We start from the raw sequence: 27,932 nt of genomic DNA on the forward strand, positions 1-27,932 counted from the left end.
TTTTACTTTCATTCTTTACTTTGTACTAATATTTCATAGAACAATTTACTACACAACCACTTAAACAATAAAGTGAATAATACCAAACTTCTATATATCTTTGCACATTTACCTAATGTATACAAAATTATGAAACTATTAGTTGTATATCCATCCCCCCCCTCCTCATTCTACAAAAATTTCATCTCAAATTTTAATTCAATTCAGTTTGAGAAATATTTGGAGATTTCTAATCAATTTTTTTTCTTAATGGATTTTAACATTGATTGCCATCAAATATAAGCAATAAAAGTCTTGTTCTCCTGTTGAAAAATGTCAAACAATTTTTTTTAAAAGGAAAAGAGAAAATCATGAAAAAACTTTTGATATCACAGTAACATGACAAAATTATGTCTATCAGACAATAAATTTTAGCCAATCATAAGTTGTGTTCCATTCAAAATTAAATTAATTGTAAATGGCTGTATTTACTATGCTAACCTGAAAACTGTATTTTGACAACAACTGACTGTTAGGAGACTTCCCATAGAATTTATAAATATACAAATCTTGTTGCAAAAAATATATTTTTTTGTACTAAGTTAAACAGATAAACATGCAAGTAATGTAAAAGAATCTCCTCTTTGACTAAAAAAAAAAGAAGGCAGTGATTGTACAAGTCTCTGTGGAGGTCTTTCACATAATCACATTTTGCATATTTCATAAATTCTTTCTTTCAAAAATTACTTTCATTTAAAGACTAAAAATTTATATACAAATAGTTTGCAAAAAGAATTTCAAATTTGATATATATGTACAAAAACAAGAAACATCCAGTGTTTTATAATTTTTTTTTTAAAAATAACGATTTTTTTGTATCCATCATTATTTTAAGACATTCAACTTTATTGAAATTTAAAAATTCAATTTAAATATTCAAATTTAACTTCATTTTTCCTCAAATAAATCTTCATTAGAATATTTGTATAAACTTGTGGAGAATGTCTTTTAATTTCCTAATATGATGTATTTTTCCAGCATTGTATTTTTATTCCTCTAAAGTTTGAACTTTTACCGACTTGTCTCAGTTTTATTACAGAAATGCCCATTCCACACTCACCATATCTTTATTGGTGTAATCTAAATAACTTTTTATCTTGGGACTATTCAGATATTCTTAGTAAAAGATTTAGGTACATTTAATTGGTTGATACCATGTAATGCTCTATGCAGATAAAAAAAATTCTCTCACTTTTCCAGGAACAAAAACAAACATTTAGCTTAAAAAAATGAACAGTAATGAAGTTCATTCATAACACATTCATAAAATTAGATTCATTATCATCTCGCATACCTTTAGTATTTTCTAGCGTGCCAGACCTTCATAAATAGTCTAGGTCGTTAAAAACTCCCCTAGTCATAATAATGAGTGCAGCATAAAAATATTTACAAAATCTGTACATAAATGCCATAAATCTGAATATATCAATACAAAATTCTGAGGTCACACTTCAATCTATAAAAATCTTTAAAAAAATGCTTACACACAAAAATTTGAACACTATATGTAGCTTTCAAGGTTTAAGGAAAAAATATTTTTTGAAAATTATAAACATTTCATCTTATTATAACAATTATTATATTTGATCAGAGTTATCTCCCATTTTGTGTTATAGATTTTTCTAACATAACACTTTTCAGGTTTATTTCATCAACAAAATCTGTGATATTTGTCTTATTAGAATAGCATATTTCTCAATAAATTAAGAATTTTAGAGAATACTTTCCCCAAGACTATCTGACAATTTTAAGAAAAAAAAATAAAGAAAACTTAATTCATTAGGAAGGAGTATGAAAAATATTTGCAAGTAATACAATGTCCACAAGAGGGACTAAATTTGTTCAAAAAGACAATCAAAGGGTAACAATTATCACAAACTTTTATAAAAAGTAATCTATATCTACTACATGGATTTACTATTATAACTAGACAACTCTACTTTAAACAAAATAAGCTGCCTTTGACAAAAAAACAAAACATGGCAATATACAGGTTAACGCTGTAGTAAAAAAATCCCTTTTCAAATGTTAACTCATTAACATTCAAACAATAATTTTACTATTTTATATCTAAACTTTGAAATCATTAACAAGTACATGTAATATAGATTTATACCAAATATGAGGATACAGAAAATAAAAATAAAATTCTGTATAGATAGCAGTCAAAAAAAATATTTTTGAACTATTAAAAAATAGCTATGTAGTGAATAAACATCCAATCTTCAAAAATGAAAAGATAAAATCAACTGTTGTAACAGTGCAAGTAAAATATAAGTACATGTACATCCTGAGAAATATAATACAATTTCACCCTCCCCAAAATGTGCTGAAGAAAATTCAAAGATCTCCCATTTAAAAGGCAGAAAGTTTATTTTACTGTTTCATTTTGAGTGAGTTACTGAACAATTCTCAGATAACTTGAACAGAATAAATCTCAATTAAAAAAGAAAAGATCTGAAAGCAAACAAATTAAAATATGCAGCCCCACTTAAAATGCAATTAAGAGTTTCCCATTAAATCATTTAAGTTCAATTCATGGGTAGTTGTCTCCCCTGAAGTATCTTTAAAAAAAAACGAATATTTATAAGTACAGTCTACTGACAACCTTTTGTTCAGTATTTTGTTCCATCATAATATCAAACCGATCTCAAATGAGTGGACATAATTTACACAACTGTATCTTGGCTTTATAGTGAATGATGTCAGTCAGCACTATTTGGAGATTTCATTGGTTGTTCATGGAGTGGGTGTTTCTGGAGGTGTGATTGTCTCTGTGGATATTGTTCTTTTTGGGCAAGGTTCCTCTGCTTCCTCTAGACCACGCTTTTTCTGACCAGGCTGAAAAAAAAACCCACAAAACATTGAATTACTAAAATTGAAATTACATAATTAATAAAGGTAGAATTTGTTGGCTAATTTTTCTATTGTGTTCTAGCCCCAATACTGTTTTTCACCCTCAATATATTGTGAAACGCAAAATGAGACTTCACGCCAAATTTGTATTTATGGCTAGCAGCATGATAATTGCCACATATGAAGTGTGATCTTCCTACTCTTCTGGAGCACTGGTGATCTCTTTCAGTTTCTGGAAGGGTTTGTGTTGCTTAGACCTTAATTGTGCTGTGGTTTTGTTGGTTTCTCTTTGATTTAAGAATTTCAATTGTCCATTTTAAACATTTTGAGTTAAGACTTAGGTGTCTTTAGATTTCTTATCTCTTAAATTTGTAATTTTTGAAAGTCAGATTATTGCATAATATTACACCTCAAAACTCATACTTAGTTTAAAAGAATAATAAGTATAATTTGGTGCTCTTATAATAAAAGTAATTCTATCAACAACAACAAATAATAAAAAGTAAATTATTTCCAGATACATTAAAAAGGGCTCAAAGGCAAAGTGAAAAAGTAATACAAGTCATATTGATATAAATTTAGTAAATATACCATTATACATACAGTGCCTATAGGAGGGATCATTCCATCAGAATCAGGATACATTAAATCTCTGGCTTTACTCAACATGTCTTCATCCTGTTAAATAAAATCTTACCAGTTAATAAATACTATACATGTATATCTCATTATAATACATTATTATGATTGGCTAACAGGAATCTCACTTCATTCTGAAATCAACCTTCATTTCAAAATGAAATGTAAAATTCATGATGACACAATAAAGTGCAGAGTTAAAAAAAAAAAAACTTGATAGAAATTGTGTATTCCATGCTTCATACAAAATCAAATGTACTTCAGTCAATGCTCTGCTACCCAAAAATATTTACAAAAAAAGCATTGAATTCTTAATCAAATAATTGATATATGCAATATCAAAAGAATTGTGTTTAATTTAGAATTCTGAAAAGTAGAAATTTTAGAGTTGGATACCTCCGTATCGAAATATTTTAGAAATATACAGAATCAAAATAAAAAGGAATTACATATAAAAAAACTATTTTTTATCATTTTAAAGACATTTAAATTTCAATGTTTACTTATAGGTTTTTGGTTGTAACAGAATATAAACACTGAATTATCTCCCCTTACTATTCAAAGCTTTGATTTATCTCCCCTTGTAATTTAAGGCTTTACGTTTTTTGGATAATTTATAAACATGATAAAATCTCATAAATTTCCGCATTAAAAATGAAAGTCCTACAGTTTTTAAATTACTTTCCTGCATCAAACTTCATTAAATTGAATCAATAGCTTCACTGATAATTTAAAATTATCTCACTGATAATTTAAAATTATCGGTGATCAAATGTTGGGATACATCCATGCTATTCAGCGATATAACACTTGTCTGATAGTTGTTCAGAGTTAATTATCATATATTGTAACAGTGAATTAAATAAATTAGTTCAGGAAATTAAATTCTGGTCATCTTATGTAGACTTTTTTCAAATCTGTGATTTAATATCATATGCATTTGGTTTTAGAGTCATGGCAATTTATGGCAACTTATTCCTGAATATTTTTTGTCTTACATGAGTCCATTGCAAATTTTAATAATTTAAAGCAATTTTTAGTTTTCTCAACTGACCTTGAACCATGGGTGATTTATTGCATCACTTAAGACAATTCTTTTCTTCACATCTACAGTCATAAGTTTCTTAATAAGATCAATTGCTGAAAGGAAAAAAAATCATAAATTAGATATTTTTTACAATACAAAAGATTTCTACAATGAATAAGTTGGATTCTTACTGTCTTTTAACCATTATTAAAAAGCTTCGGTCAAAACTATTAACTCAATAAATTTTTGAAAAGTTATTGATCTTAGAAAAAGCACAACCTTAGAAGGGTTATCATAAAGTGCCCATTAACTTAAAATATCTTGTGTCCAAGTTTCATAACTTTAAAAGACAGTTGCAAGTTATCATATAACAATTTTGTGTCCAAATTTCATAAACTTCCAGGAATACTAGTTTTCTATCATCATGGGCAACTGTTGAATATTTTTCTCTAATTAAATTCTTGGATATGTATCTTATGTAAGGCAGCATTACAAATAAAGATTTAATTACCATCTTCTGATATATTGCTCCAGTACTGTTTAGGGAATGTAAAATGTCCACCGAGAATCTGTTTGGGTAGATCCATGTCCTTTCTTTCATCAGAAAATGGAGGGTACCCTGATATACTGTAAAATATAAAACCTACTTTTAACGTTTTTGAAATATGGATCTAAATTCCTATAATCTTTTATATTTCTAAACTATTGAAACAACAGTTTATAAAAACTAGAGGCTCTAAAGAGCCTGTGTTGCTCACCTTGGTATAACATATCAAACAAAGGACACAGATGGATTCATGACAAAATTGTTTTTTGGAGATGGTGATGTGTTTGTAGATCTTACTTTACTGAGTTATCTTGCTGCTTAATATTATCTCCATCTATAATGAAATTGGTCCAGAATGTGACAGTAAAAATTTACAAAATTTATGAAAATTGTGAAAAATTTACTATTAACATGATTAAAGGCAATAACTCCTTATGGGGTCTATTGACCACTTTTGTCATGTTTGACTTATTTGTAGCTCTTACTTTGCAGTACATTATTGCTGTTTACAGTATATCTCTATCTATAATAATATTCAAGATAATTACCAAAAGCTGCAAAATTTACTTAAAATAACCAATTCAGGGGCAGCAACCCGACAACAATATCCTGATTCATCTAAATATTTCAGGGCAGATAGATCTTGACCTGGTAAACAATTTAAACCCATGTCAGATTTGCTCTAAATGCTTTGGTTTCAGAGATATAAGCCAAAATCTACATTTTACCCTATGTTCTATTTTTAGCCATGGCAGTCATCTTGGTTATTTGGCTGAGTCACCTGACACATTTTTAAACTAGATACCTCAATGATGATTGTGGCCAAGTTTGGTTTAATTTGGCCTTGTAGTTTTTGAGAAGATTTTTGTAAAAGGTTACGACTCCGGGCCAGGTGAGCTAAAGGCATGGTGTAAGTAGGAGATAACTGTATTGTATTTTAAGCTTGGCCTTCATAAAACGTAGATTTTACCAAATAAAGTTTTCCTAGCTATGTGTAGTGGAGCTTGCTAGCCTTCAGTTTTCACGATTGAATTATTTTTCATTTGTCATTTTCTGACCTTTTATAGATGACTATAAAGTATAGGTTTTATTCATTGTTGAACACCATATGGTATCAATTATGTTGTCATTTGGTCTCTTTTGCAGAGTTGTCTCATTGGCAATCATACCACATCCTCTTAATTTAATATTAGCCTTACCATATAAATAATATAACTCCTAAGCTCCAACAGTCTATAGCCTTTGTGTACTGCCCACTTCCAGCTGTGATAAGAATTTCTGGTGCTAGATATGTCGGTGTTCCACAAAATGTCTTCATGATAGACCCTGCATCAACAAACTTTGATAAACCAAAATCTGTAACCTGTAACATATGCAAATATAAATTTTCTACTGACAAGATGATTCACTTTTGCTTTGCTACAAATCGATTTTTTTAAATTCAACTTTTACCTTGAGTATTTACTGCTTGAATCAATATATTAATTGAATACTGTAAATTCATTAATTATTTCTAGAATTTTATTATTGCAAATAATGTGACTGGGTGAGTATTATAATACAATATTTGAACTTGAACTCTGATGGCAATTTAATTTTATGATTTTAAAATTTGTGTTATATATCAAAATCAGGAAAGATTTTCTTACATATGAATGACTTATAGTAATATTTTGTTTTTACTCATGAAAAGGAGTAGGTCCAGTAAGACCCCTCTTTTTGGTCCCAAAATATAGATGTTTTACAAAATGTAAGCCTTAAGTTATTTATTAGACAGTAGAATGCTTCTGTTACATAAATATGGGCTGTTTTTGACAAAACAATGCACAAATATCGGGTACTAGCACCATTAAGTCATGCTAAATTACTGAAATCTTCACAATTCTAGCATTTTAGTTAAATTTTAGACGGTTTTCGTGTTAAAAAAAAGTGGCCGCATTCGTGTTCATCCTTAATATTGAAATGTTAGTTGTATTTTATGATAATACATAACATATATAAAGGTTGAGGATGAACATGGATGTGGCCACTTTCATTTTTGACAAAAACCATCTGAAAAGTGACGATTTTTGGCAAATTTGATAGATTTTTCATATTTAAGCTTGAATCAGAGCTTTTGTAATGACTTAATCAGTTAAAATCTTTCACCAAAACTAATTAAATGAATTGAAATAGACACTTAAGTGTTTAAAGTGTCTAAAATATTTCGTCAGATGAACTTGAAAATTGAGGCCAAAATCAGCCCTTACCGGACCTACTCCTTTGTTCAATGGCTTATTATAAATACCCTTCCAGTGCATGCAATTCACCCTTAGATTTTGGAGTACTAATATTTCAGTCTTTAGTTTTCAGTGCAGTGTTATGAAGAGTGTGGTCTCTTCAACATATGAATTTTAATCACCCCTTTGGTATATTCTGCAGTCTAAATTTCTGGATACTAACCTTGATCAATGTTTCATTGGCATCTGTGGCAAGTAATATGTTCTCTGGCTGCAACAAAATTGAAATATATCTATAACATTTAAGGTGGTACCTAACACTACAGGGAGATAACATTGTTAAGTCAGTGAAACATTTTAATTACGTTGTGTTGTAAGGGGAATATTAAGCTTCTCAATGATCAAAATTGATGTTTTTCAAACTGCTATATAACCAGTGTAATTTTTCTGACAAAACGGTTGGTTTAAAATTTTTGAAATTTTTATATTTTTGTTTAAGGGTCAAAGTAAATACATTGTCAAAATTTTATGAAAATTGAATGAGCCAAATTAATTTTAGTGAAAGTGTTGGGTACCACCTTAATAATATATCACTAGCACCTTGTAGCAGAGAGAACAGCTTTTAAAAAACATAAACTACTGAATATTTTCATACAATAGATGATTTTGAGATTCCATCATTAAAATGAATTCAATTTTGCAACATTTTAATTTTTTTTTTTATTTTGACATGCAAACTTGTGTGTATTAATAACAAAACCAATCAAAATTACCATACTTATTTTGTATAATTATGAATGATGGAGGGACATAAATCATAAGGTAGATATATAATGTCTTTCAAGTTTTCCTTGTAGTAACTCTTGTCAGAGCACACACAGCATAGCAATGGATGGTTAAATGTACAAAAAGATTACATGAAATGTCGGATCTATTTGACAACAGGAAAGCACACCTATATAACATGTATAAACAAACAACAAACTAATTTGTTAGTCTTGTATTATTTTAATTTTAGTTTCTTGTGTACAATTTGGAAATTAGTATGGCGTTCATTATCACTGAACTAGTATATATTTGTTTAGGGGCCAGCTGAAGGACACCTTTAGGTGTGGGAATTTCTTGTTACATTGAAGACCTGTTGGTGACCTTCCGCTGTTGCTTTTTCTATGGTCAGGTTGTTGTCTCTTTGATACATTTCCCATTTCCATTCTCAATTTTACTCATTTAAGACAGTAAGCTTAATTTGAAACAATTAACTCTTCAATTGATAACTTCAGATCTTAATATTTTACAGTGATCTCCTAATTGTATGTTGATAAGTAGATAACCTTTGCTTTTTAAGAGTCAGTGTTCTGTACCATTGACATATGACAAAAATTAAGAATGTGTCCTCAGTACACGAATGCCCCACTCGCATAATCATTTTCCATGTTCAGTGGACCTTGAAATTGGGGTAAAAACTCTAATTTGGCATTAAAATTAGAAAGATCATATCATAGGGAACATGTGTACTAAGTTTGAAGTCGATTGGACTTCAACTTCATCAAAAACTACCTTGACCAAAAACTTAAACCTGAAGGGGGACAGACAGACGAACGGACGAACCAACAGACGGATGAACGAACAGATGGACAAACAGACGGATGGACGCACAGACCAGAAAACATAATGCCCCTCTCCTATCGTAGGTGGGGCATAAAAAATATTTATCAAAAAAAGTGAAAAACAACATTTTTGAACCTGTTGGAAGTCAGAAACCTCTGGGCTTTGTTAGTCTTGTATGTTTTTTTTAATTGGATTCATTTATGAGTTTCTGAGCTTTGTGTGATGTCTGACTAGTACACATTTTTGTTTTTGGGACAGCTAAAGCATGCCTCTATTGATGCGCTGTGTAGAAGACCCATGGACAGTCTTAAGTTTTTTTTTGGCTCTCTGGATGTATTGTTCTCTTTTGACACATTCCCTGTTTCTGTTCTTAGCATGTGGGTAAAATGACTTGGTGAAGTAAGAAAATAAAGAAAATTTAACGTCAAGATCTCTTGTCTTTAACTATATATTCCCTTCTGGTTTCAATCTATAATTACCTTTAAATCTCTATGGGTAATTCCTTGATCATGTAAATACTGAAAAAAAAATTAACAAACAGTATACCAGAAATAGTTTGTCAAAAGGTACACTAGAAATAATTTGGCAAAAAGTTTACTAAAAATAGTTGGAACATTATTACAAATTCATCAAAATATTTTAATTCTGTGTCACTAATACTTGTTTGTTTGTTTTAAAACTAATTTTTAAGAAAGAATAAAGTATATTGAACCAAATTCATATAAAATTGACTGTAAATTTAAAAAAAAAAAAATGAAATTAATTTACAGAAAAATTTTGATAAAGTTATTTGTTTGGCTCCAAGACATTTGAAAAACTGACAATCATATTTAATTAAGATTGGAGTTCAAACTCACAAATTCAATGTTGACTGGCTAGTAATTACAGAACTACTAAGACCACTTGGCCACCAAGGGTCCACCCCTATTGAAATAAGGGCCAAAGTCTTAACACTAAACCAAGGGTCCGGAAACGGTCATATTTGCCAGTCATGTCCTAAACTGAAACTATAATGTCCTAAACTTTTAATTGGGATTTAGGTCAAATTTTATTTTTCAACATTAATAATTTCGGTCATTTCGTTGAGATCGACTGTCAAACATATTTTTGTTTTGTTATCGACTTCCTGCAATTAAAATGCCACTTCAATAAAGTGTTATAATCCTGAGGGCCCTCCTAATAACTATATTAACAATGCCTCCGGGGAGCTATTGGCTAAAGATTGCTAATCTCTTTACCTGTGTTTTTAATTCACACCTGGCAATTAATCACAGGCTCCAAACTATTATTATAAAGAAATAAAAATTCCATACGAACTGGCTGCATTATTTAATTACTCAACAGGTCAGACAATTGTCAATTATGATTTAAAATCAAATTAAAACTTGTTTAATTTTGTAGAATTTTTTTTTTTTTTTACTTCTGACACACGTGCTTTGTTTACTATGTAATACGCATGCTTGAAATTCTCTTCCACAGATTTAGACAATTAATCGTAAATTTAAAATAATTTCATCCTAAATAAAGCTAGTGCAACTATTTTAATTAATATTCTTACACTATGAAAGGTAAAATATTAAAAAGCCGATGATTTCCTGTGATTTGGATAAACAAAACTAATCCCGGAAATGAGTCCGGAATTGTTCGTATTAGTATTGTCGGAGTACATCCGGTTTGAATTTTGACTTCAGAATCGAAAGAAACGTAAGCGATAACTGAGAATATTATCGTTTTGAGTCATTAAAATCATTTTATTTTTAAACTGTTGCCTTCCCTTAATTGCCCTTGATCGATTTTTGGAAAATGGTAGGACAAATCATGCAGTAAATGCGATGCAACAGTGAAACAAGTTTGTTGATGCTACGAACATGACGATCGAGTATGAGCATACTAATAATGAGTCTCATGCAGTAATGTGATTTTGGCAATCATCTTTTGAAAAGGGGCATCAACTTTTAAGTTGTTTGAAAATGACCGAAATTAGGTGAAAAAATTTCCGAATCCTTGCACTAAACATATTTTCTACAAGATAACTTATATGAAGAGGCTGATAAGTGTTAGAGAAGTCAAATGTCTTTTTTTGGATAAGGATGTAGCTTAAACTATGATGTTTTATTAAAAGTATTAAATATTTAAACAACAATAAAATTATAGCAGTTAAATAGCCAAGTGGAACAAAATCCAGACTTTTTAATGAACACATTCAAAAAACAGCATTGGATGGATAATTTGTAATTGTTATCTGGAAAAAAAATGTCTTTTTAGGAGACGCTTGTGCTCCTTTACAACCATAATAGATATAGGAAGATGTGGTGTGAGTGCCAATGAGACAACTCTCCATCCAAATAACAATTTAAAAATTAAACCATTATAGGTTAAAGTACGGCCTTCAACACGGAGCCTTGGCTCACACCGAACAACAAGCTATAAAGGGCCCCAAAATTACTAGTGTAAAACCATTCAAACGGGAAAACCAACGGTCTAATCTATATAAACCAAACGAGAAACGAGAAACATGTTCCTTTTAAATCACAGAATTGGTTAGCTTAAATCAAGGCAATATCCCTAAATTGCTTCAATTGATCTGCTGTTTTATGCTGCCTTCACATGTAATTCCAATTCCATTAGCATTAGCTAGTTTGAATTAGTTTGATTCACATACAAAACATTTTCCGTTCAAATGTAACTTCTAATTCAAATTGCAATGCACGTTAAATTTGCTATACTGTCCAAATGACGTTAACTTTTAATCAACTTTTGTATCAACAAAAACTGATTTCTATTACAAATTGGTTGATTGGAATAAGCCAATTCAAATCAATTCGATTAAAAAGGAAGAGTGTGTGAATGCAATTAGCCTATTAGATACACTTTCTATTCAAATTCAATTTGAATTCAATATACGGGCGAACTAGACATTATTGGCACTCACACCACATCTTCCTATATCTATTATGCAAACAAATTACCTTTACAGCATGAATAATCTGATAAAATAATAATTTAGCCGTTGGTTCATCATACTGCCCTATACTAACAACTTTATCAAATAATTCACCGCCTTCTACTCTGTAAAAGAAAACAGAATAAGTATATAGAAGACTATAAAATTACCTCCAATTAAAATTCAGTTTACTTAATATAAAGACATTCAGAAAACAAATTTTTTTTAAAAGACATTTTGGAAAATCCATATACTAGTAATCGTCATATTTTTAATTCATTATTTTTGTTTACTTCTTTTTATACTAATAAAATGATGTGATTACATCAAGTATTCATTTGTATAAAACATTCATACTGCATTTAAACTTAGAAAGTATAATTTGTTTAAAGGGTCAATGTATAATAGTGTTGAAAAAAGTTAAATGTTTGTTGCACTAATATGGCTATCAAACAACATCAAGAAGATAAGAAAATCGCGAAATTAAGTAGCCGGGAAGAGGACTAGAAATTGTAAAACGTGAAATTAAGTATCCGCGAACTAAGTAAGTTTACAGTATGTGTGGACTTATCAATATCAAGCATCCTATCAACCCTACACTGAAGACTATATTGGTGTTTAATATTGATATGGGTGTGATCTTCAAAGCTGTACGATATTCTCTTTTTATTGCTATTTAAAAAAAATATCCTTTGATCTTACTGACTGCTATTTCCATTCTCAGCACAGTAGAGTGATATGAAGATTAACGATAGAAACTAAGGGCACACATGCCATTGTCATGAAATAAACAACATCGTCAAACGAAAAATAGCGATAAAAAAATTATCATTGGTAATCTCAATTTCAACGCACAGACTTAGGCAAGAAAATCTATCTCGCTGATATGACTAACGAGAATCTATAAATATCTGTACAAGATTGGAGTGATCATAAATAATACATATACATAAAGATATTCGGAAATCTAAAATATACGTACAATTCTAAAACTATATATAAAACATCTGGTAGGTCAATAACGTCTTCTATACCAATTATACATGGCTGAAAATCAAAAAAAATATATTTATAAGCTGACTCTAAAAGGTTTATAACATCTTCTATACCAATTATACAGGGCTGAAAAATGGCAAATAAATAATTAGCTTGTTCTCTACACAGGTTTTACAAAAGGTTTTGAAATATTTGTTTACTGCAGATTCGTTCTTTTCATGTGATACCAATTTTTATAGATTTTGTTGTTACGGTTGATCTAAGAAATTAAATGTACAACGAATAACAAATTTACTATAGTCATGTATATATGCAGACTTTTGCAAAACCATGAAATCAAATAAAGCCATTTAGTGCTGATGTGACAATCTAATAACAGCTGATTTCCTAATGCTTGCAAAGTAAAACTTTGGTTGGCTTGCTTGCTTTGTGTGTATAGTTGTTTATGCAAGCTTTGAAAATAAGATTGACATCTTGAAACAATATGTATAGGCATAAGTTTAACTTGTATATTTTATATTTGAATTTAATTGGTTGTTATCCTAATATGATTGTACAATATACAATCAAAGCAAGCAAGCTAACCAAAGTTTTGCTCTACATGCATTAGGAAATAAGCTGTAAAGAAGATAATAACAACATGACATCAATTGCTACAGTTAAACGTGATTTTCACAAGGTTTTGGAATCTTAGTGAAAAAAACACTTTTATAGCTGACTATGCGGTATGGGCTTTACTCATTGTTGAAGGCCGTACAGTGACCTATAGTTGTTAATGTTTGTGTCATTTTGGTCTTTTGTGGATAGTTGTCTCATTGGCAATCATACCACATCTTCTTTTGTTTATATTGTGTCTGGATCCATGTAGCATTGATGTTTGTCCAACATCTTCTATATAAAATTCTATGATTTTTTATTTGCTAGCGTACATTGATTGTTGATAGCTGACCAGTATAAAATGTTTTTAATATTGTTAGTACTTACATGTCGTAATGCTTTCAGTATTTTTACTTCCGTCATAACTTGATTACTTAGATTCTACAATATAATATATATTCCTATTAACATTTGTTTCATAATTCTCACATACTGTAGATTCATTATTGTTCGTTGGATACCAATTTTTGTGGATTTTGTGGGAACAGATGAACCACGAAATTAAATGTTCAACGAATACCAAATTTTCTATAGGCTTGTATGCAGATTTCTCCAAAACCACAAAACTAAATATCAACAAACATATAAGTTTTCCTCAATCCAAGAAAATAAATGAATCCACAGTAGTTGTCCAATATTGAAATTTGGACTGATTAATACAGAAAAAATAGAATTCCTTTTTTTCAGCAAAATTACACATTTTGCTCTGAAATAATTTATTTGAGTTAAATTGCCAATAAGCAAAATGATTTATTTAAGATGGTACCCAACACCTTGGCTAAAATTAATTTGGCTTGTTTAATTTTCATAAAATGATGGCAAAACGTTAACTTTGACCATTTGACAAAAATATAAAAATTTTTAAAAATTGGAACCAACCACTTTTCAGAAAAATTACACTGGTTATATAGCGTTTTGACTATTAACCCTAATTTTGATCATTGAGAAGCTTAATATTTCCTTAACACTACAACATGATTAAAACGGTCAGGTGATTTTTACAGAGTGATCTCCCTGTAGTGTTAGCTACCACCTTTAAGTGTTTGTATACTAATTGTAATCATGATAATATTGAAGGCTGTTACAAGATGTATAGATTATCAGGTTTTCTACGTTTTGATATCCTAAATATGAGCCACACAGTGAACTTTTTTGGGCAAGTGAGCGCAGGGTCATGAGCTAAAAATCTTCACATAGGGTTGATCAGCTGATATTTTAAGATATCTACATATATATCAAGAAAAACCCAATTTTATGTATATCTTTCTATATCTGGTCTTTGTCCCCTCCGTCGTACAGTTTTACACTTGAGGAAAGCAAGCTTGATAACTTCTCCTCTGAGTGAACCAGGAATAACAAGTGAAACTGCGACCTACTGCTCACTGATGATACCCCTGCCGCAAGTGGATAATAGTAATAGTGTAAAAATATGCAAGTGTTCGGTAAACAGGAAGTTGTCGAGTGATGAATCTGAAAACGCATCACACAGTATAGCTGACTTAGATAAACCCTGAAACCAAATTTCAGAAATCCTTGTATTGTAGTTCCTGAGAAAAATGCGACGAAAAATATTCATGGGATGGACGGACGGATGGACGGACTGACTGACGGACTGATGGAAGGACAGACAGAGGTAAAACAGTTTACCCCCCCCCCCCACTTTTTAAAGCGGGGCTATAATTAGTTCTGATTCACTAAATGATGAGGAGTGTTTTTAGAGACCTTGTTTGCTCTTGTACAGTCAGTAAATGAAACTTACAACTTGATGTTTGCCACCAATGGAAAACTTTTTCTTTGATATAATTTTTACCGCAAACTTTTCACATGTTCCCTTTTTAAATGCTAACTTGACCTCTCCACATGCACCCCTGTAAAAAAATAATTCAAGAATAAATCACATAAACTACTTTAAATTAATTTCTTTATTAACAGATGCATGAATTCAATATTCTGTATACTTCTAGTCTTCTACAACGAATTGTAATTTTAAAAACTATTTAATTGTACTGAGTTTACACTATACAGTTCATTATTTTATTTCTATTTCTATTATTATTACAATACAGAAGTTGAGATTGAGCAGATGTTTGATAGTCTCTGTTTATTTATTTTTTTTAATTTCAAACAATTTATAGCTGTAAAAACACCTGTTTATCGTTACTGTTTGTCAACTATTGTATGTTGACCTCCAGATGTCTTTTTATATTATCTGATGGTACAAATATAGACAACTGGAGAATCTTAAAGATTCTATATATAAACATCATTGTTCATAAGCATGATAAGAGTTTATTGTTTCTTGTTTTGTTTTATATATAGATTAATATAGACTGTTCGTTATCCTGTTTACATGGTTTTACCCTAGTCATTTGGGAGCCCTTTATATTTTGCTGTTCAGTGCTCGGTGTGAGCCAAGTCTCTGTGTTAAAGACCGTACTTTGACCAATAATGCCTATTAATGGTTTACTTTTACAAATTATGACTTGATTGAAGAGTTGTCTAATTGGCAATCATGCCACATCTTCTTATATCTATAAAATGCTCCCCTTCCAGTGTCACATCTTGATCTATCCTAGCAAAATGCTCAATCTGTGATAATGACTGAAGGCAGTCATAAAACTTATATGGTCTTTGAGAATATATATACGCCGTAAGCTTTGTGCTTAGTCTTGTGAATGGGTCTTATCGGATCACAGATGAATTATCACATTGAGATTGGTTAAACGCCGTCACGTGGTGACCCTCTATGAGACCGTATGGGGTTAGTAAGTTTCATATGGGGTTCGTGACGCGTTAATGGCGACGTCATCTATTAATGTTGTTGTGTTTCATTGTTTATTTTTCAACAAAACGCCGCAGAAAACGTCCAGCGTCCGATAAATTCGTTATACGGTTAACTACTGACCCCCTACGGATCCATAGAGGGTGAATAAAATTCATAGGGGACTTGGCCTCCGGCCTCACCCCTATGAACTTTACTAACCCTCTATGGATCCGTATGGGGTCAGTAGCGAACCATATAACTTATATTATTGGTTTATAATTTGCTCAATCTGTGATATTGATTGAAGGCGGTCATAGCATTTGTATGGTCTTTGTGCTTAATCTTGTGAATGGGTCGTCTTGGTTTATAATTTTCTTTCTATATTAAACTGACCTACTGAATTGATCCATTAACCTTTTAATACATACCTGCCTAATGTTTTTGTTAATGTATATTTTTCTTTAATTTGATCGGGAAGTCCAGCTTCTTCATCTATACTCAGATCTAGATACATGAATGCTAAAACAGAACAAATAGAAAACTTTGAAAACTATATTTACCTTTTAGGGCAAATGTATATAAAAGTTCACCACTTATGCACCACTTATTGCGGACCTGTTTTTGTATTGTTATGAGTTACAATTTATGACTAAATTAGCAAAGACCCATCAAAACAACATTTGATACAAAAATTTAACAATACTTTTAGATATTTGGATGATATATTGGCTCTCAATAATGACGACTTCAGTATGTATACTAAAGAAATTTATCCTGTAGAACTTACTTTAAATAAAGCTAATGATAACAATGACCACTGCCCTTTCCTAGATCTTGATATCTATATCATAAACAGGAAGCTTAATACAAAAATTTATGATAAAAGAGATGATTTTTCATTTCCTATTGTTAATTATCCATTTTTAGATGGTGACGTTCCCTTGTCACCATCTTATGGTGTTTATATATCTCAACTTGTATGATTCGCTCGTGTATGTAACAACCTATTAGATTTTAGCGAGAGAAATTTATGTATTACTGAAAAATTATTACACCAGGGTTTTAGATATCACAAACTGGTCAAAACATTTACTAAATTTTATCACCAGTATAAGGAAATAATTCGTAAATATAACTCAACATGCAGACATCTTATACGTTCAGGTATTTCACATCCAATTTTTTTATGGAAATATTCTTTATAAAGCACAAAAATGTCAGTATTCTCCTCAGAAACTAACAAAACCTTTAAATAGACTTATTAAAAGGGGATATAGTTACGATACTGTTGTCAGGTCATTAAAGATTGCATATTTTGGCTTTAACATTGATTCACTGATAGGGTCTTGCATCGGAACTAAACACATTTATTTCTAAAAAAACAGTTGTTGGCATGACACGGGTTATGTTCTTCTCATATATTTTATGATAGTATGATACTAAACCCCTAACGGGAGGGATTGTACCTGATATTCATATGATGAAGACATAATCTTTCAATCAGTTTAATTGAGGTCTGGAGCTGGCATGTCAGTTAACTGCTAGTAGTCTGTTGTTATTTATGTATTATTGTCATTTTATCTATTTTCTTTTGTTACATCATTTGACATCGGACTTGGACTTCTATCTTGAACTGAATTTTAATGTGCGTATTGTTATTCTTTTACTTTTCTACATTGGCTAGTGGTATAGGGGGAGGGTTGAGATCTCATAAACATGTTTAACCCCGCCGCAATTTTGCGCCTGTCCCAAGTCAGGAGCCTCTGGCCTTTGTTAGTCTTGTATGATTTTAAATTTTAGTTTCTTGTGTATAATTCGGAGTTTAGTATGACGCCAATTATCACTGTACTATTATGCATATTTTTAGGGGCCAGCTGAAGGACACCTACGGGTGCAGGAATTCTCGCTACATTGAAGACCCATTGGTTGCCTTTGGCTGTTGTCTGCTCTATGGTCGGGTGGTTGTCGCTTTGACATATTCACCATTTCCTTTCTCAATTTTATCATACTATTTACTCATGTAACTCTTAAAAATAAATAAAGGCCTAGATATTTTACCTTTTAATTGCGTAAATTATTTTATCAGTCCTTTAATAGTCTAAATTTTATCCATTTACAGTGAATCTAAATTTTTGTATGTTATTTGTGGAAAACTTTTAGTGCATACATTATAAGTTTTAATTAACTCCCTTCTGGATAATATCCGATGCAGAGGTGTTCCATAATTGGAAGTTTATACATATAGAAGAAGAAGACTGTTATAATCAAAAGATGTACAAATGTAATACATTTTGAACTAGATATCATTGAGATGGAAGCCATCTCTGTGGGCCCCACTGTCAATAACGTTGGGTAAATAAATATAGTGTGAATCAAAATTGTAAGCAATGGACACACCAACAGACAGACAGACCTTTGACCTAGGAAATTGTACATACATCATGACACACCCTCTGGTGTTGGTTAAAATGGATGTCAAGTATAATATTTGAAATCAAAACGGTTCCCAAGATATAGAGCGGACACAATCTTCAACTCAGGACACAGGGTTGTCAACTAAAACCAAAGGTTTTTTTACCTTGACGTTTGACCTAGGAAGTTGTACATACATCATGACACGCCCTCTGATGGTGGTTAAAATGGATGTCAAGTATAAACTTTGAAATCATAAAGGTTATCCAGATATGGAGCGGACACGATCTTTACCACAGGACACAGGGTTGTCAACTGAAACCAAAGTTTTTGACCTTGACCTTTAAACTAGGCAGTTGTACATACATCATGACACACCCTCTGGTGTTGGTTAATAAACATGTTAAGTATTAAGTATAAAATCAGAACGGTTATCTAGATATGTAGCGGACACGATCTTCATCACAGGACACGGGGTTGTCAACTGAAACCAAAGTTTTTGACCTTGACCTTTGACCTAGAAAGTTGTACATACATCATGACACACCCTCTGGTAATGGTTAAAATGGATGTCATGCATAAACTTTGAAATCATAAGGGTTCTCAAGATATAGAGCGGACATGATCATCACCACAGGACACAGGGTTGTCAACTGAAACCAGTTTTTTTACCTTGACCTTTGACCTAGAAAGTTGTACATACATCATGACACGCCCTCTGGTGGTGGTTAATAAACATGTAAAGTATAAAGTATGAAATCATAATGGTTTTCTAGATATGGAGCGGACACAAAGTTAAAGTGTTACGGACGGACGGACAGACGGACGGACGGACAGAAGGACGGACAGACTGATCACTATGGGGCAACCCGAATTTTAGTCGGGGCCCTAATTAAAATAAAAACTAAATAGCCTGTATACAGTGGTAAATAATATAATATTTCTATCAAAATTAACAGGAATACTGTGTATTCAACATGTTCAATACAAAGTGGATGTGACAAAAAATGGTATTGGGAACTTGTGCATTGAATCACAATTTTCTTAGATTTTCATTTTTCGACATATTACTTGTTTATTATATTCAATATCTGTAATTTAAGAGGTGATGAAAAAGAAATTAATCCAGGGAAACCCCTTGATACATGTATATACCTTTATTATTTTTCAATGCCAGAGCTATTTCATCATTATTGGATAAAACCTGCTTGTTTCCTTTACCTGAAATTAAATAGATAACATTAAATGTTTGTGAAATTTCTCAATTCTTATCAATATATGTATGCTGCTTTAAACACAGTCAAGTAATACACCACTCTGAAATATGATAAGTTACATGTTACACATCTTAAAGTATAAACAATGGCATAATACATACAGTCCGGGGTATAACAAACATGCTGATGTTTACTTGAAAATGTTATATTTACCTGTTTTTTAAAGTCATATCTTTTTTTAAAATTTGAAAGATTCTAATTTTTTCATAATCCTTGTGTAGCGGGGTTGCTTCCCCTTAGTACAGGTAGAACGTATATAGCTAGTCTCAATCAACTGAGCTAGGGAATCGATTCTTTGGCTAAGTGGGTTCACGCACTGACTGTCACCCAGACAACCTGGGTACGAATCCCGGTGGTGACGATATGAATTTGTAAAGTAGATACTTGCTCTCCGGTTACACTTGAATAATTTCCTGTTTATTTTTCTCCCAAAATTTACTTGTAAAATTGAGCAGTTTTAACAGTCCCTTAAATTTTCAAATTTGGGGTTCAATTGATAAGATGCATATACTTTTTTCTGGTTTGCTGATAATTTTTTTTAGTTAGAGATCAACCTTTGACCTTAAGAACTAAATGAAATTCATCATAAATTATCAAAATAAATTTAAATTTTGAAGTTATTTTAAATATTTGCTTTAAAATTTATTTTTTTAGCAATAATATTGTTGAACTTGGCCATGATTTTTTTATTATAAATGAAATATAACAAAACAAATCTTTCCACTTGTAGGTTAACACCCAGAAACACAGAATATATTTGTCTTGGTCTAACAATTTCTGAGGTCATTGGGTGTGTTAAATGACTTACCAACTTTTTCCCCATTCACAAAAGTACCATTACTGCTTGAATCTTCCAAGAATACATGAACACCAGTACTTGTTTTTTTCTACAATATATATATAAATCAACACCTATAACAATGTATAACAGAGTGTAATTTAATTTTGGATGTAACACATCTTCTGATTGGCTGATATATTTTGTTATGAGCCCATAGACATTATTTAGTCATGTGAACGTGACGTCATCAACGTTTTTTATGGTTTTCTACGGTTTAGAATGGAATTTAGAATTAAATTATAAGAAATGACTAATATTTTTTCTGTCTATTCGAAATAACATAAAAAAATTGGTGCACACTGTCAAATAACCCACTACGCAGGTTTTTCAGTGTGCATAATTTTTTTTATGTTATTTCTTCATAGACAGAAAAAATATTACAGTTATTCTTTAAGTCAAAAAATAAGGGTGATTTGTATCACAAACCATAGAAAATATGATTCTTCATTTTCCATATTCATTTACTAAATCCTTGCTTTCTCACTCAATCAATGGTATATATTCTTTTTAGTTTTTTTGTAGGTGATTTATTTGTTGTTTTCATAGTTGTTAAGATATAACACAATGTTAACTGCTGAAACCCTATTTTTGACATTTTTACCAATAATGTCTGATTTGCTCACACATCATCAATATAGCATGTATAAAGGAATTATACATGTATGAGACTGGCATATAAGTGAAAGGTTTAGGTGTCATACCACCAATTAAAAGTCCCTATCTGTTCAACCAAATTTTACAATTTTCACATCTTTCTAAATATGTTACCTGAAGTTTAACTTCATAGAAACCAGGTATATCCTGAATCGCACATGTATCAGCTTTCTACATGCCAATTTTCAACAGGTGTTTAAAATCATATAAAAAAGAAAAGGTCTTCCGAATAGAGGTACCGCTAAAAATAACCCCTGGTTTTCTGGAAATCTTAAATTAGTATACTATGGAGTGCATTAATCCTCAATTTTGAATGCAAACTCATAAACAAGTAAATTTTAGCTCAAAATGTTCTTAACATATTTCTCTTTCACCAAAAGTTTCATTTCTGCCAATTTGTTGGTTAGTTAAAGTAAACAATGACATCAAATGCACTATTTTTGTCCGAGTAGGCCTACTTTCACATACGTTCTAAATTTGAGGGAGTAATTGGTGGTATGACACCTTTATCTAGCAATATAGCAGGTTCAATTCACCATTTTCTACATAAGAAAATGCCTGTACTAATTATAAGTCAGGAATATGACCATGATGACAGTTGTTATCAATTCGTTTGATGTGTTTAACATGTTAAAGCATTTTATTTTACTTATGGACTTTCCTTTTAGAATTTTCCTCTGAGTTCAGTATTTTTTGTAATTTTATTTTTTAGGTAAACATCATATTCCAGCCTGATGAACCAGGGCTCACGCTACCAGGCGAAGTGGGCGAAGAAGTCGCTTTCCCGACCGTCACTTCGCTTTCCCCGACCCCCAAAAGCGAAGAGAAGTCGCCCTGTTCTTGACAATAGTCGCTTTCAGTCGCTTCCGTCATCGGACATTTTCAATTTTTACCAAGTTGATGAAACATCAATGTTTTATTGATATTAAAGAAATTTAGACATAGACGATTCATTATCTTAAGAAAAGGGGTTGAAGCATAGTCTTTGAAGTCTGTAGCAGGTTATTTGATAAAAATACAACTTGTTATCACTTCGTGCATTTCCGCTAGTTCTGGTGCTTGTTACTCGAAAACGTACATCAACCTATATTTCGGCGGCAAAATAAGTTTGTTTCTTCATTTAAACGTGATACAAGTTGCCTCCAGTAAGTGTTTAATCCATTTATTGCATTAAAAACGTAATGTTCCCTTCCAAATAACTTGTCAAACATCGTTTATTTTTGTAAATTTTCTTGCATTCGTTCGCCATTGACCGCCATTGACCGATTTCTAAACTACGGATCTCAACCGGACCAGCTATGACCAAAATCCGTACTTTTACAATAATTACTACAGACGCACGGATGGAACAGCTGACAGAAGAATATTGATCCCAAAGGGGAAAATTACGTATTCCACACGAATTAAAAGACTTTTGGTTACATCTAATTGATTGGTGTATATAATTCTCTATATTTTTTATGGATTGTTTCAAACTATTGATTAAAGTTGTTTAACTCTGAGACTATCATGACTATTATACTATTATCAATATATATTATGGCCCAGCTTAATAACATTTTTTTTTTTAATGAAAAACACAAGATAGTTTTGAATTAAATTGTAATTGATATATTATAATTTCTTAACCCTTTTAAGATAAAAAAATATTTTTTTTAGTGCTAGATACTAAATATTTAATTGGTAGTTGCTCACAAGAACCTGAGTAAAACTTAACAACTTTTAATTTGAAATGTTGCTTTAATTGTATACTCAGATATGAATTGAACATTATAAAAAGAACATTATTTACATATGACCCTTTATACTATATGCTATAGTATAATCCAAACATTGTAGCGCACCGCACGAAAGAGTACTTCTCTTTCAAATCTCACCACTTCTCCCTATCAGTTTCAAAAAGAGAAGTCACTTCTCCCTATAATTCTGAAGTAGTGTGAGCCCTGTGAACATGATGAATATGTTACGGACTTCCTGAAATTCCTTAAAGGATTGTCACAGGTATTCATCTGGCCAGTTTAATATACTATACTGTAGGCTGGAAACACTGGTGCTTTTTTTTTTTTATCTGTATCAGTTTAAAATCTACTGTACTACATGTACTATAGACTTGGAAACACTGTTTTTTTCTTTTGTTTCAGTTTAAAATAAATGTACTAAACTATACTCATGAGCTCCTTATCCCACTTAGTCATGTAAGCTAAAAATGTACTTAGTTTTTTATAGGCATCATAACACTGCTGTTTCCTACCTAAATCAGTTGAAAATGCGGGTACAGACTTTGGTCATTGTTGAAAGCCATACATTGACCTGTAAGTCTACAATTTTAGCATCATTTGGTATCTTGTGAAGAGTTGTCTCATTGACAATCATACCCCATTTTCTTTTTTATATTTACTTTAATTATTATTATTAGACTTGCAATATAAGGATTTTTACACAAATCATTTTAAAATGTTCAGCTGAAGGAATATCTTACCCGAATCAGTTTAAAATGTACTTTACTATAGGCCTGGAAACACTGGTGTTTCTTAGCATTTGCCGTGTTAAAAGGAATATCACAGTTCTCTCCACGTCCAAAGCAGTATTCCTCTTTTGTTAAATCTGAAAAAAAGAACTTTATTAATAAAATTTTAAATATTTTTTAATCAACTTTTTGCCATTTCTACTCAAAATTCTTTTAAACAAGATGAAATTATGCTATGTTTTATGACCCCCATCTCAAGATTGAATACCCCAATAAATGTCCACCATTGGATGTTGACCATACAAGAGGGTGGACATAACTAAGAGGATGTCACAGGTTGTACTGTATAGTAGAATTGTCTGTGTCCTAGGCCTGCAGCCTGATTATTAACAAAATACAATTTGATTATTGCTTTTAAGAGATTACCAACATGTAGTCTGTAGTCTCAGATGCGTTACTGAACACTACATATATTATCATACCGCCGCTAAATTATCACGTTGTGATTGGTTTAACGCCGTCACGTGGTGACCCCCTATGAGACCGTAGGGGGTTAGTAAATTTCATAGGGGGTTCGTGACGCGGTAACGGTGACGTCATCTTTAATGTTGTTGTGTTTCTTTGATTATTTTTCAACAAAACGCAGCAGAAAAAGTCCAGCGTACGATAAATTCGTTATACGGTTAACTACTGACCCCCTACGGATCCATAGAGGGTGAATAAAATTCATAGGGGACTCGGCCTCCGGCCTCACCCCCTATGGATTTTACTAACCCTCTATGGATCCGTAGGGGGTCAGTAGCGGACCATATAACTTATAATATGAGGACAAAGTCCCCAATTACAGTAGAAACATCAATATATTTTTTTTAATAATTTCAATTTAGTAACCCTTGCCATGTGGGGGCCGTAATATCAAGGCCATACCCATACCACCCTTATATGGCACCAATGGCACTCTCTACATTTGGAATCATCGTAATGCCATTTAATTCGAAGTGTATGCATGTTTCCTCAATCTTACACTATTGATTGTCATGGTTCTCACTTTAAATGTTCATTTTGAGCTCAAATACTGTTTACAAACTTCAAAAATTGAAATAGGACAAAATTGGGTTTTTGAAGGGGTGGGCTAACCTTTGAGGGAGTTATGAGGACTGAAACCTTGATAAACAGGGTAAACCTAAAGCATAAGTGTATAACTACAGATCGTGCTTGTTATCAAAGTATGCCAAGGAAACAACCACTTCCGGTAGCAAGTCCAGTTAAAGTTCAAAATCGGAAATTTTATGAATATACCCAAATCAGCCTCCCTCTTTCATGGGAAAAATTTGTTTGATTATATAAGGAATCACTGAAGCAGCACCCCCCCCTTTTAAATCAGTCAGCAAGTTCTGAATCGGCCACTGCTGATAATCTAAGGATTTGTTTTTAAAATCAACCATTACAAAAGTATGCATAAGCTCATCTTCACTAGCCAAGGGTTACGATCCACTCCCGCTCTCTTCACCCTTGGCGGATTGAGATAAAATTTCGGAGACACAAGGTAAGGATTTTTATTGGTTGCAGTCAAAACTGGCTGCATCCAATAAAAAAGCGCATATAACATGATCACCACGATTACCACGTGTTTATTGTGCAACAAGTCTTTACATCCCTAAACATGCTAAACATACGACTATATTTAGTGACAACTTGAATGTTTTTATTCGTCCAATAGAAGTTCCTGAGTATGTTTCATGCACAAATGCATGAATGTTGACGTATATTTTCATTCCCGGCTTTACCAAGCGTGTAAAATCTAGACGCTACCGTGTTTTTACCTCCAACTTGAAGAGTTCAAGTGCTACCATTGGTCAAAAATAAAGTATTCGGAATGGGCGTGATTTTTATCTACCGATAGATGGTGTAACATTGTTAATCACAAATGTTGTCTCAATCCGCCAAGGGTGAAGAGAGCGAAAGTGGATCGTAACCCTTGGCTAGCGAAGATGGCATAAGCTTCATGTTGGCAGTTATTTTTTGTAAAACAACCAACCATTTGAGATAAATTAGAATCATTTTGAGAGATGAAAATACAATTATTGTTACTCATTGTTAAGATGAACCATATACCAGAGGCAGAGTTAGAAACAAATAAAAAAAAACATGTACGATTTTTATGCATGTTTTTTACCGACTGCAATAAAACTTGATCCAAGTGGAAACATTCTCCCCCACACTTCTTCATTGTCATCATTTTCTTCGCTGTCAACTCCATCAATGAAATCCGAAGGGACTGTTTGCATATTATCCATCGTCTTAAAATTTTCTGTTTACAGTTGCACAAGCGGACCGGCAACACACATGCGCATCATCTAAATCATTAGAGTGATTTAAAATAAAATATATAATATAAGAGTCGTAGATCGAGTCAATTGAATTTCCGGAATGTTTATATTTTTTTAAATACTTTTATTTTGAGTAATTTTAATTTTTGCCCTTTGGCTTAACATTTTTTTACAGAGGTAAATTCTAAAAAAAAAATTGAAAAAATACAAGAGAAAGCATAAAGATTTGCAAATGACGACTTATATGAAACTCTTCTTGAGAACGCAAAGGTTCCAACCCAAATAGGACATATTTGGCAGAATATATTGAACACAGTACATTAAGATTGTTTGCAGATGACAGCATTATTTATAGGGAAATTAAAAAACCAGATGACACACTTAAATTACAGTCTGACTTAGAAGCGGCCGGCAGGTGGGAGCAGGACTGGCTCATGCATTTCCACCCTGACAAGTGCAACATTCTCAGTGTAACTCAAAAACGCAAACCTTTAGACTTTACCTATAAATTACACAATCACTCTTTAGAAAAAGTTGACTCTACAAAATATTTAGGCCTAACTCTTCAATCAAATTTAAAATGGGACAAACATATAGATAACATGACATCAAAAGCAAACCAGTCCCTTGGATTTATTCGTAGAAACCTAAAAATAGCATCACCGAAAGTTAAAGCTCATGCATATAAAGCTCTTGTCCGACCAAAATTAGAGTACTGCTCAACAATTTGGGACCCACATCAAAAACAACAAAATTTACAAATTGAAAAAGTTCAGAGAAGAGCAGCACGCTTCTCATGCAACCGCTTCCATAACACCAGCTCAGTTACTGAAATGATGACAGACCTAAATTGGTACCCACTCGAAATTAGGCGTTTACGATACAGACTTGTTTTCTTTTACAAAATTATTCATGAAATTGTTGCAGTTCCTACACATAATCTTTTGATCCCACTTGACAATAGAACCAGACATAGCAATCCACACTCATTTAGGCAAATACAAACATCTAAAGACAGTTATAAATATTCATTTTATCCACGAACAGTTATAAATTGGAATCATCTGCCACAACAAATAGTATCATGCAGTACGGTAGAGGGATTCAAGAGTGTGATCTCAGAATCTGCTCTAATCCCCATATTCTATCCCTAACTATTCTGTTATCAAATGTATATAGTTTTATCACAATTTATTTTTTCAAATGTACATACGTTATGTTGATTTTTTTGATTTTGTTATTTTTGATTTTTTTGTTGCTAAATTAGTGTAAATTATAAATTTTATAGTCGACGCCCGGCGAATAATCTTCAATAATTGAAGGATCGCTAGAAACCAAAAGAAGAAGAGGACGCATCAGGACAAGGGAACTTTCAGACATATAAAATTTTAAATAATTTGGCTCCTGTATGTCTACAAAATTTACTCCAAATTAAACACACTTAATATTCTTTAAGATACAGTAATATTTTGGAAATACCACAGGTAAGAACTACCTCATACGGAAACAAAAATCTTTTAGTATTGCTGCTGCTTCTTTATGGAACACATAAAACTGAGGATATTGTATGTACGAGATCAGGTCGTCGACAGGTTCAGTGTCTTACAATACAAATGCAAGCTGAACATATACCATATAATTTGATGAATTACAAA

General features: G+C 31.7%; 1 protein-coding gene across 1 annotated transcript; it reads right to left on the minus strand.

Annotated features, from left to right (window-relative positions):
* On the minus strand, nucleotides 1-26,310 carry LOC134701898 (serine/threonine-protein kinase Chk2-like). The gene is made up of 16 exons (XM_063563006.1): nucleotides 26,124-26,310; nucleotides 23,960-24,084; nucleotides 20,794-20,872; nucleotides 19,864-19,929; nucleotides 16,725-16,815; nucleotides 15,292-15,400; nucleotides 13,860-13,913; nucleotides 12,862-12,926; nucleotides 11,905-12,004; nucleotides 9,415-9,453; nucleotides 7,551-7,598; nucleotides 6,308-6,471; nucleotides 5,073-5,188; nucleotides 4,589-4,674; nucleotides 3,499-3,573; nucleotides 1-2,880 (listed from the first exon to the last, which is right to left on the minus strand). The coding sequence occupies exons 1-16, from the start codon at nucleotides 26,242-26,244 to the stop codon at nucleotides 2,779-2,781; spliced, it is 1,440 nt and encodes a 479-aa protein (XP_063419076.1). The 5' UTR covers nucleotides 26,245-26,310; the 3' UTR covers nucleotides 1-2,778.
* Nucleotides 26,311-27,932: the final 1,622 nt, after the last annotated feature.

This window comes from Mytilus trossulus, unplaced genomic scaffold (assembly GCF_036588685.1).
Source record: "Mytilus trossulus isolate FHL-02 unplaced genomic scaffold, PNRI_Mtr1.1.1.hap1 h1tg000373l__unscaffolded, whole genome shotgun sequence".
Classification (NCBI taxonomy): Eukaryota; Metazoa; Mollusca; class Bivalvia; order Mytilida; family Mytilidae; genus Mytilus; species Mytilus trossulus.

Bases quoted from the DNA above. Each gene is read 5' to 3' on its own strand.
- LOC134701898 (XM_063563006.1), bottom strand. From the start codon at position 26,244: ATGGATAATATGCAAACAGTCCCTTCGGATTTCATTGATGGAGTTGAC. The intron at 9,454-11,904 runs GTAATTTGTTTG...TTTTTTTTTCAG, and splicing joins AGATTATTCATGCTGTAAAG to TATTTACATGATCAAGGAAT. The intron at 3,574-4,588 runs GTCAGTTGAGAA...TTTATTTAACAG, and splicing joins TAAATCACCCATGGTTCAAG to GATGAAGACATGTTGAGTAA.